General features: G+C 42.5%; 1 protein-coding gene across 3 annotated transcripts in view; it reads right to left on the reverse strand.

Moving 5' to 3' along the window:
- The window catches only part of LOC137532258 (von Willebrand factor A domain-containing protein 5A-like), a 176,233-nt gene that overhangs the window by 147,859 nt on the left and 5,035 nt on the right, over positions 1 to 23,339 (reverse strand). For all 3 annotated transcript variants that reach the window (XM_068252575.1, XM_068252585.1, XM_068252565.1), the window contains exons 2-4: positions 10,830 to 10,911; positions 8,335 to 8,537; positions 1,491 to 1,713 (exon numbers count right to left, since the gene is read on the reverse strand). In XM_068252575.1, the coding sequence (XP_068108676.1) occupies positions 1,491 to 1,713; positions 8,335 to 8,537; positions 10,830 to 10,893 (490 nt within the window). In that variant the 5' untranslated portion in view covers positions 10,894 to 10,911. The remainder of the gene's footprint in view (positions 1 to 1,490; positions 1,714 to 8,334; positions 8,538 to 10,829; positions 10,912 to 23,339) is intronic.

Raw genomic sequence — 23,339 nt, forward strand, 5'->3', positions numbered from 1 at the left:
TTCTTTGGGGGGTACATTTTGCTAAGAGCTACTTTACTGTAAATGCATTTTAACAGGAAGAATAAGAAAAAAACTGAAAAAATTCATTATTTTTCAGTTTTTGGCCATTATAGTTTTAAAATAATACATGCCTCCATAATTTGAAACCAAAGTATTGTACTTGCCTAATAGTCCCGGGTATTAAACCGTTTAAATTATGTCCCTATCACAATGTATGGTGACAATATTTTATTTGGAAATAAAAGTGCATTTTTTCCGTTTTGCATCCATCACTATTTACAAGCTTATAATAAAAAAAAATAGAAATATTCCATCTTTACATGGATAAGTAAAAAGTTGTGTGTGTGTGTGTGTGTGTGTGTGTGTGTGTGTGTGTGTGTGTGTGTGTGTGTGTGTGTGTGTGTGTGTGTGTGTGTGTGTGTGTGTGTGTGTGTGCAATCTAAACTTGGCAGAGGGAACCCTCTGGATCTTCAAGAGGCTTACCTGTCCTTTGCCAGGATGGCGTGCATCAACAATGCACCTGTGCAGTAGCACAGACCCAATCAGGCTTCAGAGGAAAAAAAATCAGAGATCGGGTCCGTGCTGCTGTGCAGGTGGTAGCAGTCAACAAGCCTCTGTCGACTGTCTTTTGGAGGATGCAGTGCTGGAACGGCCCAGTGGAGGAGTATGGGGGAAGCCTCAGGACTATGCAGAGGCTTCCCTCTCTTCAGGTGAGTATCCCTTTGGGGCACATTTTTCCCCTTCATTGTCACTTTTAAGTGAAAATAAACTGATGAGATATGACAATTGTATCTAATCTCCTACTCCTAAAAATGACTTTTATCGATCGTTCAGGATTTTATTTTATGCATAAACATTTTCAAAGTAGATTTGATGTTTTACTGTCTATGCTCAATGACAGCGTTTCAAGAGTCCCAGAGCTAAAATATATAAACAATTGACCTCTTATCTTTCCCCTGCCCTCAGAAGTTCATCTGTGCAGGAAACCATTTTTATTTTTTTATTCCTTATCAGTGAGGGTTACTATAACCCCAACAAGGTACCCACAAGAGAGAAACTGTCACTTGCATGCCTGAATGCAAGTGCCTATGTACACTATTGTTACACTCATCTGAAAAGGGAGTCAAGTTTTTTGTTTAAGGGTAAGGGGTTGTAATGTACCCCTATACATGGATATCTGGGAGCTCCCTTAAGAGGGCTTTCAGATTCCACCCAAAGTTATTCCCCAGGGCCTTCACCCTCCGGAGTAGAAGTAATTTCCCCAACCTCCTCCTAGGTGTCAGAGACAGGGATGAGGCCTTTGTCTCTGACATCAGAAAAGAGTTCTTTGGAAGCATGAGGGAAAAGTTTCACTCTTGCAAAGTACCCTCGTATGTCAATATCATGTAGGCTGGTATTGTTCTGGCAGGGGAGACCCATGTTCACCAGCTCAGCGTTCCCAGTGGAGAAAAAGGAGGGGGGGGTGGGGAAACACCTGTAGGTGTAGGTACCTTTTGGGGTGTATCTCGGGTTGAGAACAGCTGGAAGGACAAAGCGCACAGCCCCGTCCGCCTCCACCGGCAGCTCCCGGACGTATTTCAGAGTCACCTCGGCCTCCTGACCAGGAGAAAGGTTCCCAACGCTGCAGCTAAAGATATCTGCCGAGCTTTCATCTTCCTCCAAGAGGAAGGCCTGCTGACCCCGACTCATGGCCTCTTCATAGGTTTTCCTAGCCTGAAAAATAAACACACAAAATGGCCGCTTATCACCAACATGAATAGACTTATACTGTTGAATCTTGTGGTAATCTAAAGGCTGGTAGTCAAGAGGACAAAATAATGCCTCAAAACAAAACAAAAAACAAAAAAAGAAAACCTGATGGGGATTCTACCTCTGCCCCAGTCTAAATAAGAGCTATATTTCTCTCCATAAGGGTATCTTTTGGTCTTGTCTATTGATTGAGCCTTACTGAAAGCGGATACAGTTGATAGAACAGATTTCATGTGACAAGGCACTTTTCTACTCCATGACAAACCTGAATCTAAAATCATATAATAAATCGCTGACGATACATATGATAAATGCTGCCAGAGTTTTCATACCCCTACATCAGAAATCTGCTACTCCACCCTCAATCAAAGCCTGGCTCAAAAGAGTTAAATCAATTGAGGCCGTGGAGGTGCTGAACCTTCTCTCTCATGACCGTAACGAACAATGTACCATAACTTGGTCTGTATAGGTGAAATTTCAGTACCCTGAAGAATACCACAAAAAAACAACCAAAAAAAAACCAACATCATGGCAACATGAGGTGCTTATACCCATTTGTCAATATTGGCCTTAATTCACTAAGCAGTTTAGACTAGTCTACTGATGGTTTGGTGTAATGTTTTAAACCTGTTTTTAGACCTGGTCTAAAACATTTGGTAATTAGGACGGTAAAGCAGGGGAAATGATCAAAAGATGAATTTCACAAAGGCAAACAAGGAGTAACCACGCCCACTTTTTCTGACAGAAATTAGACCAGCTGTTTTCTGTCGGTAAAGGTAAAATTTCTGTCTGTATTTTAGAGCAGGGATGCAGCTAAAGTTTTGGTGGCCCCAAGCAGACCATAAAGGAAAAATGGATAGCCATACCTCCAAACCACGAAAAATGGGCGTGGCTAAACATGCTGTGGGTGGAGCCAAATACTAGCAGCTTCTAGGCAAAATTGCACCTAGGGCAAGGGCGTAAAATGCACCCCCAACGTGGAGACAAGTATAGGTGAGCGCAGTATAGGTAGCCAGCTATAGGTCCCCCGCAGTATGGGTAGCCCATATAGTTGCCCCAGTATAAGTTAGACAGGTAGGTACCCCCATATAGGTTACATAGATAGGTTCCCCCCGTATAGGTTAGATAGGTAGGTGCCTCCAGTATAGGTTAGATAGGTAGGTGCCCCCATATAGGTTAGATAGGTAGGTGCCCCCAGTAAAGGTTAGATAGGTAGGTGCCTCCAGTATAGGTTAGATAGGTAGGTGCCTCCAGTATAGGTAGCCAGCATAGTTGCCCCCAGTATAGGTTAGCTAGCATAGTTGCCCCCAGTATAGGTTAGATAGGTAGATGCCCCTAGTATAGATTAGATAGGTAGATGCCCCCAGTATAGGTTAGAGAGGTAGCTGTCCCCAGTATAGATTAGATAGGTAGGTGCACGCAGTATAGGTCAGATAGGTAGTTGCCCCCAGTATAGATTAGATAGGTAGGTGCCCCCAGTATAGGTCAGATAGGTAGGTACCCCCAGTATAGGTCAGATAGGTAGGTACCCCCAGTATAGGTCAGATAGGTAGGTACCCCTCAGTATAGATTACATAGGTATATGCCTCCAATATAGATTAGATAGTTAGGTGCCCCCAGTATAGGTGGTTAGATAGGTATATGCTCCCAGTATAGATTAGATAGGTAGGTGCCCCCAGTATAGGTGGTTAGATAGGTATATGCCCCCAGTACAGGTTAGATAGGTATATGCCCCCAGTATAGGTTAGATAGGTATATGTCCCCAGTATAGGTTAGATAGGTATATGCCCGCAGTATAGGCAGGAGGGTGAACATAGTGGTGGGGGAGCGGGCAGAGAGAAGTTTCCACTTACCTGCCTTGATCCTGCACACAGCTTATATCGTCATCCTGTCCCGCCACGCGTGACTGGGAAGCGCTCCCTCTGTGATGACATGCGGTTACGTCATCACAGGGGGCGCTGTTACCATAGCGACAGACGCTGAGACAGGAAGTAGATAGAAGCTGTGTCCAGGATTGAGGCAGGTAACTGGAAACGTCTCTCAGCCTGCTCCCCGCCACTACGTCCACCTTCCTGCCGCTCCGCCTGGCGCCCCCACCTGCACGCCCGCCATCAACAACAGAGCGAGGCCCCCTGAAGTGTGTGGCCCCAAGCAGGGGCGTGGCTCATCTGTATGCTGGCGGCGCCCCTGGATGTGAGGCTGGTACCTTTTGAATTAATTATTCTGCTGTTTAATTGTATCCAGAGGAGAGCTCATCAAAGAAGAAGGATGTTAGTCAAACCTACTCGTTTGTGAATTGCATCTTTTGATCATTTCCCCGCTTTACCGACCTAATTACTGAATGTTTTAGACCAGGTCTAAAAACAGGTCTAAAACATTCGGTAATTATTAGTGAATTCTCTTTTGATGCAACTGATTTACACCAAACCATCAGTAGACTAAAAACCATTAGCAGACTAGTCTAAACTGCTTAGTGAATTGAGGCCATAGTCCTTCTCTTCTTACTCTATCTTCCTTCTCTCTTTCTTTTTTCTCTCTCTGGCACAGGGTTGTTCCCCCCACCCCCCTTCTTTTTGACTCCTATTTCACACGACTGTACAAAAGATCGAACCTTTCCGGGTTTTTTTTGCTTGTTCACCTAACGTATTAGCGATTGATATACGGGCTATAACCACTTTGTACAGAAGCCCGGGTTTAGAATTACCCATTGTGTTCATTACTATGTTATATATTGAATAATGCTTTTCTCTTCATAGCCCGACTTATGGGTTGTTTTCTACTGTGTATTGTATTGTAGGTACAACTTAGTATTGTAATAAAACCTGAGAGCCGGTTCACACTGTATTTTTAAGCCAAACGGATCCGGTAAATCGGATCCGGTCTCCACTTCAACGGATCTGTATGGCTTTGTCCACGCTGGCAAATGTATCTGTGAAAACGGATCACTGTTCGATCAGATCTGTTTCCACTCAGTTTGCCACAGCAGGTGAGGGAGGGCGGGTGAGGGAGGAAGCAGCAGCCGGCTGGGTGTGTGAGGGAGGGTTAAAACCGTACTCAGGCGTCATCTTCATTGCAGCCGGGCGGTAGAGAGTGTTTATTCCAAGCTTCCTTCTGCGTCATGTGACTACACACGTCATGTGACTAATCACATGGTATGTGTAGTCACGATGCGGAACAAGCTTTGAAGAAACCTTCTCTACCACCCAGCTGCGGAGTTTTAACCCTCCCTCACCGGCTCGCACAGCTGCGGCACCCTCCCTCACCCACCCGCCCGCTCCTCACATCCCCCCTGACCCCCACCCCCAATGGATTTTGCCCTCCGATCGGTCCGTTTCTTCACTAGTGTGAAGAACGATCCGTTCTCCATCGCCTCCAATGCAGGACAAATTTGGAAATATGGAACAGATCCGTTCGAACAGGTGGATGGGAACAGTTCCATTAGCTAACATTGGATCCGTTCGCAACCATTCCGTTTGTACAGTATCCGTTCCCCTTTTTAATGCTAATGTGAACCGGGCCTAATTGTGAAAAAAAAAGATCCACTGTATATTTGTTGTGCTCTGTGTACCAGATGGAAAATGTATTCACTTCTTATTAAAACGGGACATGAAGGATTTTCTGCTAAAAGTAGATACAGGTGAGAAAAAAAAAAACCCTCAAGAGAACCTACAACTGCGTCCAGACATTAGCTTATCGCCTTCCAATAGGGAAGGCAATGCTTAGGATGGAGAAGCATGTGATCCATTGGGTCAGCTCATAGCAGTAGCGTAACTACAATTCACCGGGACCCCCAGCAATACTTTGATGTGGCCCCTCAATGGTCACACCCCTTCCCTTGTCTCCCCTTGATGCTCTTCACAGCCTTGGTGCCCATCTCACAAGGGTCAAGTGTGGCCATCAGGATCTTCACACCCATAACGTGCAGCCACAAAACACCTGATCTGGAGTATAGTGCCCTGTATCAGAGGAAGGGAAGGTTAGTAGTTGGGGGCCACACACAGCTCTGGGGCCCCCTGTGATCACAGGTGCTGCTGCCCTCTAGTTACGCTCCTGGCTGATAGATTTGCTGTGATGACTTCCTGGTTTAGCACATGATCAGGAGGACCAGCAAATTAGAACCTTACAAATCTATCAGCTGATCAAGCTGATCACATGCTTCTCCAGGAGTTCTCCCAAGCTCTGCCATCCCTGCTAACCAAAACAAAAACTAAACTCTATAGTTTGTCTCCCCGTGTCGTTGCCTCCCCTATAGCATCCCACCCATACTGATGTCACACACTGTCCTCAGATCCCTTTTGTTCCTATAGGAACCTCAAGGAACCTCAAGAGAAGTTCCCTCAACAAGCTCCCTCCTTGTTCATGTTCTCCCTCCCCTCTCCATACAGCAGAACATGATGCTCAGCAGGAAGCCATGAGATGTCGATTGTATGCCTGATTGGGCGAGCACTGAATAATGTGCGGCTAATTTACTATCCTGCTCCCTCACTTCTGATTAGGACTGTATCCTGATGATTATATGATTGGCTACAGAAGTAGCAAAATGTTAATATTTTGACTATAGTCCTCTTTTATGGCGTACGAGAATTTCAGGCACTATGGAAACCAGGCGCAGGAACAGTGCCCATAGCAGAATATCGGTAAATTAAATGATTCTCTACTATTTAAAGTGTTAATTTTTGTTATTAAAATATCTGTAATTGACACCGATATTTTACAATAGCTAACCATAACCCTAATCTCACAAAGGTCCCTCCACTACTTATCCCTATCCCTAACCCTCCCTGATGGTGCCTAACCTCAAACCAACCCCCCAAGGTGGTACAGCCCTAACACCCCCCTGGTGGTGCCTAACACTAACTGCCCCCCTACACAAACCCCTATAGAGTGGCTGGATAGTGTACTGGTTAAGGGCTCTGCCTCTGACACAGGAGACCTGGGTTCAAATCTTGGCTCCTCCTGTTCAGTAAGCCAGGACCTAATCAGTAAGAGACCTTGGGCAAGACTCTACTGCCTAACACTGCTACTGCCTATAGAGCGTGCCCTGGTCGCTGCAGCTTTGGCGCTTTGAGTCCGCCAAGAGAAAAGCGTGATATAAATGTTCTGTGTCTATAGCTGAAAAACAACAACTCACAGATACACTGAGCACAAGTAATCCCATACTGTGGCGGTGTAGTTACGCTTAGGAATGCTGAAAATATATTACAATAATATCCTGCCCATATGCACATATCAGCAGTATCCTGTGAGCAAGTATCTTCAAACATATCTGGATCTGGAACTCAAAAAACAAATATGCATAGCGTAATTCCATTCAGGAGAGTGTTAAGTTCACACTACCCCACAAGTGAACCAAACGTGTGAAGCGCCCTCCACCAGCACACGGATGGTAATTGTAACCGCTCACCAGATATTATTGCTGATCACAGTGTCAGACCAGCATCAGTGCTTTTATATTGTAGAGATCTTCCAGGACACCCTGCAGATACTGTAAGCCTATGAACTTGAAACAAATGCTAACATAGCGTAATACCGTTTTATTAAATATTTAAAAGTTTGCCAGTAAACTCACATTTCCCATGAAAACAATGCGCATTGTATAACAAATTCCTCGGCCGTCCGGAGCAGCTCACACAGTTGCGTCTCCCAGCCTGCTCCACGCCAGCATCGCTTCTGATGAGTCATCCGTGACGAAACTAGTAAGGCGGGGCCTCTGGCGTGGAGCAGGCTGGGAGACGCAACTGTGTGAGCTGCTCCGGACGGCCGAGGAAAAAATTACAGCATTTCTTTGAGCAAATTATGCTGAAATGATGTAATCCCTTCACTACAAACAAGGCCGCAGTTTAGCTCTTTCCTCCCTTCTCAGCGCTTCCATAGGTTCTGCTCCTGTGCCTTTTTTAAACATAAATGTGTCTGGTGTAATAAATCTTATCTTAGTCAGCCTGGCACTATTTGGTACATTGCAGAGGAGAAGGAAGCTCGTTATCTCCCCTCGACATTCCTGCTCCTCCCTGATTGGCTGAGGGCAGTTCACTTGAAAGATGCTGACATACGACCTATGCTGTGTTCACAAAGCAAGCTAGCTTTGACAGTGCAGTTTCAAGGAGAACAAAAAGGAGTAAGGGGGGAGGGTCCAAGATACCACCCACAAGTGAAACAGGGAACTGCAGGATGTCCTAAAGTCAGGAAAGGGCAACCTGAAGGTGGACAACAGAAGTTCACCAAAGTCCAAGCACACACTGCAGCAAACAGGTGTACCAAGGCACAGCACAGATCCTAACAGGAAGAAGTACTGATGGGGAGGTGGGAATGCTGCTAAAAGATGGTTGAGGGAATTCTGAGAGGTGAGGATACAGATGAGAGATAAAAATCAAAAATTGGTACTGAATCCAAATCACGCTATCCAAAAACATCCATCAAAATAATCTGAAATGGGCATGAAAGAAGATAAATATTTTATGGGATAAAAGGAAATGGTGATTTTTTTTTTGGCTCCTTTTGCCCCTCATCACAACCTAAATAGTTATCTTATTTCATTCCATCTTAGCACAAAGGTCATGCCCTTTATAAACAGGTAGTCCTCATTACCTGCTTCTTCTCCTGCAGATCAGCGACAATCTTCTTCCCTTCGATGGTGGCCTCAAAGCTGTAGACGGCAGAATCTTCATCCATAGGAAAAACAAAGACAGCCTCCACCGCATTCTCCTCCTTGTTATTATACTTCAGAGTCGCCGACACGTCCGCCACAAAGCCTTTCACCTGGACGTCAACCCAGATCCCCTGCAGAGGAACTGGGAGAACACAAAAGACAATTACACCTGACCTTTCTTAAATTTCCTAAATCAAGTTCAATGTTTTCAAGTCCCACAGAAGACAGATCAAATATAGGCAACCCACAGCTTTCCAGTGCTCCTCAAAATTGTTCCATGCGCCTCAGTTTCCCAGGTACTGTGTTTTAGCAGCATAGTCTTCCAAAATATGTCAGTTTCCCTTGTAACCCCACTAAATGAGTCCAGAATTGCAGCTTCCCCTGCAGTAGAAGAGCCGCTCGATGCTGGGCTTAGAGATACAGCTGGCAATGGTTTTTGGCCTGAGGAAGTTAGTTCTGTGTACTCACGAAACGTTGCCATAGTGCAAATTAAAATTTCCAGATTTTTACTTTACATTAGTTTTTTGTCATCTTTGAGTTAAGCAACCTCTCAATTATTTTATTGATTTTAGTAAACGTTATTACCTTTGCCTTTTTCTCCCAGTTATCTTTTTACATCCACTGCAGGATGGTGACCCTGCCCTCACACTTGGGTGCCGTGTATAGGGTTCCCCATTTTTTTCTTCAAATGTGCGACACATGTAGAGAGACTCTGAGAAGAGACGTTTGTACTCTCCACCTGTTTTACTGGTTGGTTGCCCCTATTGCAACCTTATTTTGGGAGTACTAATTCTGGAGCTGCTTACTTTTTACCACCACACTAATGTACTTCCCCATCTGGTCTCTCGTTGTTTCTGAAGTTACAGTTCTACTGTATGACACCTACCATGAAGCTTCCCCTTTAGTAAGTCCTCTGCTTTACCGAGCCCATTGATAACCTCTGACCACCTTGCAGCCACCGTTAGAGACTGGGACTGCCCTACAGCCACTCAGAGACTGGGACCGCACTGCCTTTATATACAGTAGCCTGACATAGCCGTTCTGCCACATCTACAGTATTTTCAAAAACGTGGCGTCAGAATAAAAAGACATCTTGTAAGGAGTGATGACTCCACCCCATGTGACTCAACGGGCTATTTTCCCAGAATCTCTGAGTACTGAAATGCAGCCAAGCTCCCTCCCCACTACCTGTAGCCCAGCTCCCTGCCCACTTCCTGTAGCCAAGCTCCCTCCCCACTTCCTGTAGCTAAGCTCCATGCTCACTTCATGTAGCAGAGCTCCTTGCCCACTTTCTGTAGCCGAACGCCCCGCTCACTTCCTGTAGTCAAGCTCCCCATCCACTTCAGGTACCAGAGCTCCCTGCCCAATTCATGTAGTTGAGCTCCCTGCCCACTTCATGTAGCCAAGCTCCCTGCCTGCTTTATGTAGCCGAGCTCCCTGCCCACTTCATGTAGCCAAGCTCCCTGCCCTCTTCATGTAGCCGAGCTCCCTGCCAGCTTCATGTAGCGTAGCCGAGCTCCCTGCACACTTCCAGTTGCCAAGCTCCCCGCCCACTTCATGTAGCCGAGCTCCCTGCCCACTTCATGTAGCCGAGCTCCCTGCCCACTTCCAGTAGCCGAGCTAACTGCCCACTTCCAGTAGCCGAGCTCCCTGCCCACTTCATGTAGCCGAGCTCCCTGCCCACTTCATGTAGCCGAGCTCCCTGCCCACTTCATGTAGCCGAGCTCCCTGCCCACTTCATGTAGCCGAGCTCCCTGCCCACTTCATGTAGCCGAGCTCCCTGCCCACTTCATGTAGCCGAGCTCCCTGCCCACTTCATGTAGCCGAGCTCCCTGCCCAATTAATGTAGCCAAGCTCCCTGCCCACTTCACGTAGCCGAGCTCCCTTCCCACTTCATGTAACCGAGCTCCCTGCCCACTTCATGTAGCTGAGCTCCCTGCCCACTTCACGTGGCCAAGCTCCCTGCCCACTTCACGTGGCCAAGCTCCCTGCCTACTTCCTGTAGCCGAGCCCTCTGCCAACTTTGTATAGCCGAGCCCCCTGCCCACTTCTTGTAGCCGAGCTCCCTGCCCAGTTCATGTAACCAAGATCCCTGCCCACTTCCTGTAGCCAAGCTCCCTGCCCACTTCCTGTAGCCAAGCTCCCTGCCCACTTCCAGTAGCCGAGCTACCTGCCTACTTCCTGTAGCCAAGCTCCCTGCCCCCTTCCTGTAGCCAAGCTCCCTGCCCACTTTCAGTAGCCAAGCTCCTTGCCTACTTTCTGTAGCCAGGCTCCCTGCCCCCTTCCTGTAGTCAAGCTCCCTGCCCACTTTCAGTAGCCAAGCTCCCTGCCCACCTCATGTAGGTCAATGCTCCAACCTCTGGGCTAGTGAAGGATAATGAATGAGGAAAAGGGTAGATTAGATAATACAGCAATTAGGAAATGCAACACTTACCGGGCTGGCGGGAGCCCACAATGATGAGGCCACAACATGGAGGACATATTGGAAATGGAGGCATCACTGCAGCTGGATTATTCTGTAAGCAGAGAAATATTAAGTTAAAAGAAGATACCAGTTTATATAATGGCAATTGTAAAGGTCTGGGTGACTCGGTCAGAGCATCTCCAAAACAGCAGGCTTTGTGCGGTGTTCTTGGTATGGAGGGGCGGTACCTGCCCAGAGTAGTGCAAAGAAGAACAACTAATGAACAGATGACATGAGTCTATCCTGTTTGGTTCAACCCCACAAAAGAGCTACTGTAGTACAAACTGCCATATCCACAATCTTTATCCTCCATACAGTTCACTCATTTTTCCAGATACCACCAATGTTCTTCTCCGAGTCTTCCACTAACATCACCTCATCCCACTTACACATACAGGACTTCTCATGAGCCGCTCCCCTCCTCTAAAATTCTCTCCTACAACATATGTGTCATTCTTCAACCTTCAAAATGTGTAAGCTCACCTTTTTAACCATAAAATCTAACCTAGGCCATTCTTTTAAGCCCCTGACCAAGCTGTGCTTCTTACAGAAAAGAATGTAAAAAAATAAATAAATTAAATTTACCACCTATTTTATAGATTGTCTTACCACCTTTTCTCTCTATTTCTTCTTTAAAGGGAGCCTGTCTCGGGCTGGAGAGGAAAAAAAAATTGGTCATACGGTACCTGGGGCTTCCTCCAGACTGATCTCCCTCGTTGTCCTCCTGTGCCATCTGGATCCTCCGCGGTTCGCCCTGGAAAGTCCTCCAGTCTGGTGCGTACTGTGTATACGTGGCTCGGCCACATGCGGGCCACCATCACGCTCCCATCACTAGGATCGCTCTGTGCCTGTGCAGTACCAAGAGGGAGCATGCGCAGATGGACTGCGCCTGTGCTAGCAGGAGGACTTTCTGGGGTGAACTGTGGAGGATCGACACAGTGCAGGACAACAATGAGGGAGGGATCAGCCTGGAGGCCGCAGGAGGAAGACCCAGATATGTATCATTTTTTCTTTCCATATGGAGGCTGCCATATTTATTTCCTTTTAAACAATACCAGTTGCCTGAATCTCACACCTGAAACAAGTATGCAGCTAACCCAATCAGACTCTAGTCGGATACATCTGATCTGCTGCATGCTTGTTCAGGGTCCATGGCAAACTATCTTCCAAACTTGTCTGTTGGAAGATAAGTTGGGTGTGTACAGCTGACAAACAACTAGATGAACAACTGATAACATATTGCTTGCCAGATCCAACCGGTGGATCAATCTGACCAACTATAAGGCAGGTTGGAATGTGTGTACAACTCTTTTGAGCAACTTTGTTGTTTTTGAATGCGGACATGTTGTGCAGTTTTTTGTTTAGTTTGCGTGCACAGTATTTAAGTGAGTTGGTTGTTTAGTTGGTTGGCGCGTGTGTAGGTACTTGTCAGGCAAACAACTTGTGTGCTTGGTCATATTGTGCGGTTGGTTGTGCTTTACGTTGAACCTGTGTATAAGCCTTAAAGGTATTGGAGGCAACCTACATTGTTTAAACGGAAATCAACGTGTCAGCCTTCATATCCCTCTAACTTCAGATTCCCTTTTAAAGAGAACCCAAAGTGGGATTTTATTATGCTACTGGGGCACAGAGGCTGGTTGTGCACACTAACACCAGCCTCTGTTGCCCCATGGTGTGCCTCCAAGACCCCCCTGCGCGCCGCTATACCCCTGCAGTGCTGGCGACACGCAGCGTGTCGCCAGCACAATGTTTACCTAAGCGCTGTCTGTCAGCGCCGCTCCCCCGCATCGGCGCTACCCGCCTGTGTCCCTTCCCTCCCGCTGATTGGAGGGAAGTGACGCGGGCGGGTAGCATCGATGCGGAGGAGCGGCGCTGACAGACAGCGCTTAGGTAAACCTTGTGCGCAGCGTGTCGCCAGCACTGCAGGGGTATAGCGGCGCGCAGGGGGGTCTTGGAGGCACACCATGGGGCAACAGAGGCTGGTGTTAGTGTGCACAACCAGCCTCTGTGCCCCACTAGCATAATAAAATCCCACCTCGGGTTCTCTTTAAAGTGAACGTCCAGACTAAAAATCTACTCAGCAGCACTGAAAAGGCTTGGTGTTTCTTTAACAGTTTCACAGCATCCGAACTTTGTATTTCTTACCCAAGCCTCATTTTTAGCTGCACAGAAGAAATCTGCCCGGGCATTTTTCCCCTGATGCTGTGCAAAGTATGATGGGATTTCTGATTGTTGTTGTTCTCGTTCCGCTGTTTTGGTGCAATTTTTTTTACTTTGAATATGAGATTTGAAGCCTAGCATGTGCAGCTGGGAGGGGTAATCGGGACACAGGACAGTTGGAACTGTGTCTCCTGCTCCTTGTCACCTCCTTTCAACCAAACATGGCTGCCCCCATGAAAAAGATGGCAGCCCCCGTGAAATCACAAATATTTGCCTGTTCATTTAAAACCGGGTGGGTAAGAGATTATATTACCTATCTATTCTAATTAGCATAACTAATGTAACTTAATGACAGTATGTTTGTTTAGGCTGAAGTTCCACTTTAAGGTCACTATGACATTAATACTGTCTACCAACTCTGTATTGTGTCTGTATTATGTACCCAGGTTTGTTCCTTACTTCACAGTGCCAAGGAAAATAATGGGAAGGAAGATAATGGAGTTAAAGTGGTCTGAAAGCCAGCATTTCTACTTTGCTCTAAAAGATTCCGCACAGCTTGAAAGCTACTATCCCAGATTTTTTTTTTTTAAGCAGAACATCACTGAAATGGTTAAACAAAAGCACTTTGTCCTGCTATTCAGCTTCAATCCGCATCCAAACTGCAAATAACAGTATCTTTGTTTACATTACAATGTTGTTACAATGTGTGTAAACACAGACTAAATTGATTCTATCAAATTCCCAGATCGATCGATTGATTTGCAGCTGATTTCGATTAATTTGATCTGACAGGATGGAAAATCTAGGTCGATCTGCTGCTGGCAGCAGATCAATAGCCCATAGAGATGCATTGGATCTAATGGTCCAATAGTGCTTTTAGATCGATTTCCAATACATTTCAGAATGAAATCTATTGGAAATCTGTTCCTCGTGTGTGGCACACATCAGATAGATTCCTGTCAGACTGGACTTTACAGGCATCTGTGTCAGACTGGACTTTACAGGCATCTGACAGAAATCTATCTGATGGTCAAATCTGCTGCAAATCTTTAAGTGTATGGCCACCTTAACAAGTGGGAAGGAGCTCTCTGTGAAGCTCTCTGGGCTTCAGACACACACACAGTTCAGAATAGCTCATTAGAAGATGTTAATATATAATAAAAAGCAGTTTGAATAAAATGCAATGGCAGCTTTCAGGGCAAGAAAAACTACACTTTGGAAACTTGTAATTTGTAAACAGACAATATGACTTGAGCACAAAAGCAAATATGATAACTATGGGTGATAAAAAGTAGGAAAACACATTGTTATTGAATGTTATGTCGGAGTTTCAGACCACTTTAATAATGATAAAGGGCCACATAGCCAGAGACTAGTCGGAGTTCTAATGATGACCTCTGTCCACCCCTGGGAGCTCCTAAAGTGGCCACCAGAGCGGGCTCATCCACCAGGCACTCTAGGCAGTTGCCTGGGGCCTCATGGGTGTCAAGGGGCTCACCAGCCACTTTCGTTGACCTCTCTCCACTTCAGCTTACCAAAAGGACTACAAGGGGGCCTATCTTGCCTAGGGGCCTGTTACATCTTAATCCATCTCTGCATGAGGATCAGAACTGGATTATAAAGCAATGGAATAAATGTGGACTTTTCCCACCACTTACTGGAGTTACAGTGCTGGATACCACAGGACACTTTCTCAGCTCTTGTGTAGTCAGAGCCTCAGAGGGTCAGACAAGGGAACCTACACAATATCAGGCGGGTGGGTTTAACCCTTCAGCAGCCAATGTACAGGGCGGGCCATTTATATGAATACACCTTAATATGGCCATTCATATGGATACACCATTTTATGTGAATGGTGAAGTTAACAAACAAAACCAACGCTATTGGTCTGACACTAACCCACATTGGATAGATGCCTCCAAGACTGTTGGAACAAAAAAAAATGATGGTATGGTGTGGTATATGGGGTGTATCCATAGATAAGGTGTATCCATATGAATGGCCTGCCCTGTATTTAGAGGCTTGCAAGTGTTCCAGGCCAATTCATTTTAGCATGTTTTTTACTTCTTTACTAGTTACATTTTCTTGCTTCTAATTAAGGTAGTACAGCCGTAATATGTATTTATGGCCAATTGTCACTAGGGGGCAGTGTGAGACAATAACAGGGGATTTCTGCTTTCAGTTTCGATATTTTCTGTTAGTTGCAGCTCCACACACAGTATTTAAAGGGAAGGTCCAAGCAAAAAAAAAAAATGAGTTTCACTTTCCTGGGGCTTCTACCAGCCCCATGTAGCCATCCTGTGCCCTCGTAGTCACTCACTGATGCTCCAGTCCCCTGCTGGCAGCTTTCTGACCTTGAAGGTCAGGGCCGAATTGCGTACATTTTTACACATTCCCGCTAGTGCAGGAACATTAACACATACATTTTTACGCGTTAGTGGTGCAACGCGTACATTTGTGTTCCTGCACTAGCTGGAATCCCTAAAAATGTATGCAATGTGGCCCTGACCTCCGAGGTCAGAAAGCTGCCAGCGGGGGACTGGAGCAGCAGTGAGTGACTACGAGGGCACAGGATGGCTACATGGGGCTGGTAGAAGCCCCAGGTAAGTGAAACTCATTTTTTTTTTTTGCTTGGACCTTCCCTTTAAGTGATGTATACAGTATATAAGGAGCAGACACACAGTATATAAGTGATGTATACAGTATATAAGGAGCAGACACAGTATATAAGTGATGTATACAGTATATAAGGAGCAGACACAGTATATAAGTGATGTATACAGTATATAAGGAGCAGACACACACAGTATATAAGTGATGTATACAGTATATAAGGAGCTGACACACACAGTATATAAGTGATGTACACAGTATATAAGGAGCAGACACACACAGTATATAAGTGATGTACACAGTATATAAGGAGCAGACACACACAGTATATAAGTGATGTACACAGTATATAAGGAGCAGACACACACAGTATATAAGTGATGTATACAGTATATAAGGAGCAGACACACACAGTATATAAGTGATGTATACCGTATATAAGGAGCAGACACACACAGTATATAAGTGATGTACACAGTATATAAGGAGCAGACACAGTATATAAGTGATGTATACAGTATATAAGGAGCAGACACACACAGTATATAAGTGATGTATACAGTATATAAGGAGCAGACACACACAGTATATAAGTGATGTACACAGTATATAAGGAGCAGACACACACAGTATATAAGTGATGTACACAGTATATAAGGAGCAGACACACACAGTATATAAGTGATGTACACAGTATATAAGGAGCAGACACACACAGTATATAAGTGATGTACACAGTATATAAGGAGCAGACACACACAGTATATAAGTGATGTACACAGTATATAAGGAGCAGACACACACAGTATATAAGTGATGTACACAGTATATAAGGAGCAGACACACACAGTATATAAGTGATGTACACAGTATATAAGGAGCAGACACAGTATATAAGTGATGTATACAGTATATAAGGAGCAGACACACACAGTATATAAGTGATGTATACAGTATATAAGGAGCAGACACACATAGTATATAAGTGATGTACACAGTATATAAGGAGCAGACACACACAGTATATGAGTGATGTGTACAGTATATAAGGAGCAGACACACACAGTATATAAGTGATGTGTACATTATATAAGGAGCAGGCACACACAGTATATAAGTGATGTATACAGTATATAAGGAGCAGGCACACACAGTCTATAAGTGATGTATACAGTATATAAGGAGCAGACACACACAGTATATAAGTGATGTATACAGTATATAAGGAGCAGACACAGTATATAAGTGATGTACACAGTATATAAGGAGCAGATACACACAGTATATAAGTGATGTATACAGTATATAAGGAGCAGACACAGAATATAAGTGATGTATACAGTATATAAGGAGCAGGCACACACAGTATATAAGTGATGTATAAAGTATATAAGGAGCAGACACACAGTGTATAAGTGATGTATACAGTATATAAGGAGCAGACACACAGTATATAAGTGATGTATACAGTATATAAGGAGCAGACACACAGTATATAAGTGATGTATACAGTATATAAGGAGCAGACACAGTATATAAGTGATGTATACAGTATATAAGGAGCAGACACAGAATATAAGTGATGTATACAGTATATAAGGAGCAGACACACAGTATATGAGGAACAGGCACACACAGTATATAAAGTAATGTATACAGTATATACGGAGCAGACACACACAATATATGAAGTGATATACACAGTATATAAGGAGCAGGCACACACAGTATATAAGTGATGTATACAGTATATAAGGAGCAGACACACAGTATATAAGTGACGTACACAGTATATAAGGAGCAGACACACACAGTATATAAGTGATGTATACAGTATATAAGGAGCAGACACACAGTATATAAGTGATGTATACAGTATATAAGGAGCAGACACACAGTATATAAGTGATGTATACAGTATATAAGCATCAGACACACACAGTATATAAGTGATGTACACAGTATATAAGGAGCAGACACACACAGTATAAAAGTGATGCACACAGTATATAAGGAGCAGGCACACAGTATATAAGTAATGTATACAGTATATAAGGAGCAGACACAGTATATAAGTGATGTATACAGTATATAAGGAGCAGACACACAGTATATAAGTTATGTATTCAGTATATAAGGAGCAGACACAGTATATAGGTGATGTATACAGTATATAAGGAGCAGACACACACAGTATATAAGTGATGTATACAGTATATAAGGAGCAGACACACAGTATATAAGTGATGTACACAGTATATAAGGAGCAGACACACATAGTATATAAGTGATGCACACAGTATATAAGTAATGTATACAGTATATAAGGAGCAGACACTGTATAAGTGATGTATACAGTATATAAGGAGCAGACACACAGTACATAAGTGATGTGTACAGTATATAAGGAGCAGGCAAACACAGTATATAAAGTGATATATACAGTATATAAGGAGCAGGCACACACAGTATATAAAGTGATGTATACAGTATATAAGGAGCAGACACACAGTATATAAGTGATGTATACAGTATATAAGGAGCAGACACACAGTATATAAGTGATGTATACAGTATATAAGGAGCAGACACACACAGTATATAAGTGATGTATACAGTATATAAGGAGCAGCCACACACATTATATAAGTGATGTATGCAGTATATAAGGAGCAGCCACACACAGTATATTGGTGATGTACGCAGTATATAAGGAGCAGGCACACACAGTATATAAAGTGATGTATACAGTATATAAGGAGCAGTCACACACAGTATATAAGTGATGTATACAGTATATAAGGAGCAGCCACACACAGTATATAAGTGATGTATGCAGTATATAAGGAGCAGGCACACACAGTATATAAGTGATGTACACAGTATATAAGGAGCAGACACACACAGTATATAAGTGATGTATACAGTATATAAGGAGCAGGCACACACAGTATATAAGTAATGTACACAGTATATAAGGAGCAGACACACACAGTATATAAAGTGATGTACACAGTATATAAGGAGCAGGCACACACAGTATATAAAGTGATGTACACAGTATATAAGGAGCAGGCACACACAGTATATAAGTGATGTATACAGTATATAAGGAGCAGGCACACACAGTATATAAGTGATGTATACAGTATATAAGGAGCAGACACACACAGTATATAAAGTGAAGTACACAGTATATAAGGAGCAGACACACACAGTATATAAAGTGATGAATACAGTATATAAGGAGCAGGCACACAGTATATAAGTGATGTATACAGTATATAAGGAGCAGGCACACAGTATATAAGTGATGTATACAGTATATAAGGAGCAGGCACACACAGTATATAAGTGATGTACACAGTATATAAGGAGCAGACACACAGTATATAAGTGATGTATGCAGTATATAAAGAGCAGGCACACACAGTATATAAGTGATGTACACAGTATATAAGGAGCAGACACACCGTATATAAGTGATGTATACAGTATATAAGTAGCAGGTACACACAGTATATAAGGAAAAGGCACACACAGTATATAAGTGATGTACACAGTATATAAGGAGCAGGCACACAGTATATAAGTGATGTATACAGTATATAAGGAGCAGACACACAGTATATAAGTGATGTATACAGTATATAAGGAGCAGACACACAGTATATAAGTGATGTACACAGTATATAAGGAGCAGGCACACAGTATATAAGTGATGTATACAGTATATAAGGAGCAGACACACAGTATATAAGTGATGTATACAGTATATAAGGAGCAGACACACAGTATATAAGTGATGTACACAGTATATAAGGAGCAGGCACACAGTATATAAGTGATGTATACAGTATATAAGGAGCAGACACACAGTATATAAGTGATGTACACAGTATATAAGGAGCAGACACACAGTATATAAGTGATGTATACAGTATATAAGGAGCAGGCACACACAGTATATAAGTGATGTATACAGTATATAAGGAGTAGACACACAGTATATAAGTGATGTATACAGTATATAAGGAGCAGGCACACACAGTATATAAGTGATGTACACAGTATATAAGGAGCAGACACACAGTATATAAGTGATGAATACAGTATATAAGGAGCAGGCACACACAGTATATAAGTGATCTATACAGTATATAAGGAGCAGACACACAGTATATAAGTGATGTACACAGTATATAAGGAGCAGGCACACAGTATATAAGTGATGTATACAGTATATAAGGAGCAGACACACAGTATATAAGTGATGTATACAGTATATAAGGAGCAGACACACACAGTATATAAGTGATGTATGCAGTATATAAGGAGCAGACACACAGTATATAAGTGATGTATACAGTATATAAGGAGCAGACACACACAGTATATAAGTGATGTAAACAGTATATAAGGAGCAGACACACACAATATATAAGTGATGTGTACAGTATATAAGGAGCAGACACCCAGTATATAAGTGATGTATACAGTATATAAGGAGCAGACACACACAGTATATAAGTGATGTGTACAGTATATAAGGAGCAGACACACACAGTATATAAGTGATGTACACAGTATATAAGGAGCAGCCACACGCAGTATATAAGTGATGTGTACAGTATATAAGGAGCAGACACACACAGTATATAAGTGATGTGTACAGTATATAAGGAGCAGACACCCAGTATATAAGTGATGTATACAGTATATAAGGAGCAGACACACACAGTATATAAGTGATGTGTACAGTATATAAGGAGCAGACACCCAGTATATAAGTGATGTATACAGTATATAAGGAGCAGACACACACAGTATATAAGTGATGTATACAGTATATAAGGAGCAGACACACACAGTATATAAGTAATGTATACAGTATATAAGGAGCAGACACACAGTATATAAGGAACAGGCACACACAGTATATAAAGTGATGTATACAGTATATAAGGAGCAGACACACACAGTATATAAGTGATGTATACAGTATATAAGGAGCAGACACACAGTATATAAGTAATGTACACAGTATATAAGGAGCAGGCACACACAGTATATAAAGTGATGTATACAGTATATAAGGAGCCGACATGCACAGTATATAAAGTGATGTACACAGTATATAAGGAGCAGACACAGTATATAAGTGATGTATACAGTATATAAGGAGCAGACACACAGTGTATAAGTGATGTATACAGTATATAAGGAGCAGACACACACAGTATATAAAGTGATGTATACAGTATATAAGGAGCAGGCACACACAGTATATAAGTGATGTATACAGTATATAAGGAGCAGGCACACACAGTATATAAAGTGATATATACAGTATATAAGGAGCAGGCACACACAGTATATAAAGTGATGTATACAGTATATAAGGAGCAGACACACACAGTATATAAAGTGATGTACACAGTATATAAGGAGAAGACACAGTATATAAGTGATGTATACAGTATATAAGGAGCAGACACACACAGTATATAAGTGATGTATACAGTATATAAGGAGCAGACACACAGTGTATAAGTGATGTATGCAGTATATAAGGAGCAGACACACACAGTATATAAAGTGATGTATACAGTATATAAGGAGCAGACACACACAGTATATAAGTGATGTATACAGTATATAATGAGCAGGCACACACAGTATATAAGTGATGTACACAGTATATAAGGAGCAGACACACAGTATATAAGTGATGTATATAGTATATAAGGAGCAGACACACACAGTATATAAGTGATGTATGCAGTATATAAGGAGCAGACACACAGTATATAAGTGATGTACACAGTATATAAGGAGCAGACACACACAGTATATAAGTGATGTATGCAGTATATAAGGAGCAGACACACAGTATATAAGTGATGTATACAGTATATAATGAGCAGGCACACACAGTATATAAGTGATGTACACAGTATATAAGGAGCAGACACACAGTATATAAGTGATGTATATAGTATATAAGGAGCAGACACACACAGTATACAAGTGATGTATGCAGTATATAAGGAGCAGACACACAGTATATAAGTGATGTACACAGTATATAAGGAGCAGACACACACAGTATATAAGTGATGTATGCAGTATATAAGGAGCAGACACACAGTATATAAGTGATGTATACAGTATATAAGGAGCAGACACACAGTATATAAGTGATGTACACAGTATATAAGGAGCAGACACACACAGTGTATAAGTGATGTATGCAGTATATAAGGACCAGACACACACAGTATATAAGTGATGTATACAGTATATAAGGAGCAGGCACACACAGTATATAAAGTGATATATACAGTATATAAGGAGCAGGCACACACAGTATATAAAGTGATGTATACAGTATATAAGGAGCCGACACGCACAGTATATAACGTGATGTACACAGTATATAAGGAGCAGACACAGTATATAAGTGATGTATACAGTATATAAGGAGCAGACACACAGTGTATAAGTGATGTATACAGTATACAAGGAGCAGACACACACAGTATATAAAGTAATGTATACAGTATATAAGGAGCAGATACACACAGTATATAAAGTGATGTATACAGTATATAAGGAGCAGGCACACACAGTATATAAGTGATGTATACAGTATATAAGGAGCAGGCACACACAGTATATAAAGTGATATATACAGTATATAAGGAGCAGGCACACACAGTATATAAAGTGATGTATACAGTATATAAGGAGCAGACACACACAGTATATAAAGTGATGTACACAGTATATAAGGAGAAGACACAGTATATAAGTGATGTATACAGTATATAAGGAGAAGACACACACAGTATATGAGTGATGTATGCAGTATATAAGGAGCAGACACACACAGTATATAAAGTGATGTATACAGTATATAAGGAGCAGACACACACACAGTATATAAAGTGATGTATACTTTATATAAGGAGCAGGCACACACAGTATATAAGTGATGTGTACAGTATATAAGGAGCAGACACACACAGTATATAAGTGATGTATACAGTATATAAGGAGCAGGCACACACAGTATATAAGTGATGTACGCAGTATATAAGGAGCAGACACACAGTATATAAGTGATGTATACAGTATATAAGGAGCAGACACACACAGTATATAAGTGATGTATGCAGTATATAAGGAGCAGACACACAGTATATAAGTGATGTACACAGTATATAAGGAGCAGACACACACAGTATATAAGTGATGTATGCAGTATATAAGGAGCAGACACACAGTATATAAGTGATGTACACAGTATATAAGGAGCAGACACACACAGTATATAAGTGATGTACACAGTATATAAGGAGCAGACACACACAGTATATAAGTGATGTATGCAGTATATAAGGAGCAGACACACACAGTATATAAGTGATGTATACAGTATATAAGGAGCAGACACACACATTATATAAAGTGACATATACAGTATATAAGGAGCAGACACACACAGTATATAAGTGATGTACACAGTATATAAGGAGCAGGCACACACAGTATATAAGTGATGTATACAGTATATAAGGAGCAGGCACACACAGTATATAAGTGATGTACACAGTATATAAGGAGCAGGCACACACAGTATATAAGTGATGTATACAGTATATAAGGAGCAGACACACACAGTATATACGTGATGTATACAGT

The sequence above is a fragment of the Hyperolius riggenbachi genome, chromosome 1, assembly GCF_040937935.1.
Source record: "Hyperolius riggenbachi isolate aHypRig1 chromosome 1, aHypRig1.pri, whole genome shotgun sequence".
NCBI classification, from domain to species: domain Eukaryota; kingdom Metazoa; phylum Chordata; class Amphibia; order Anura; family Hyperoliidae; genus Hyperolius; species Hyperolius riggenbachi.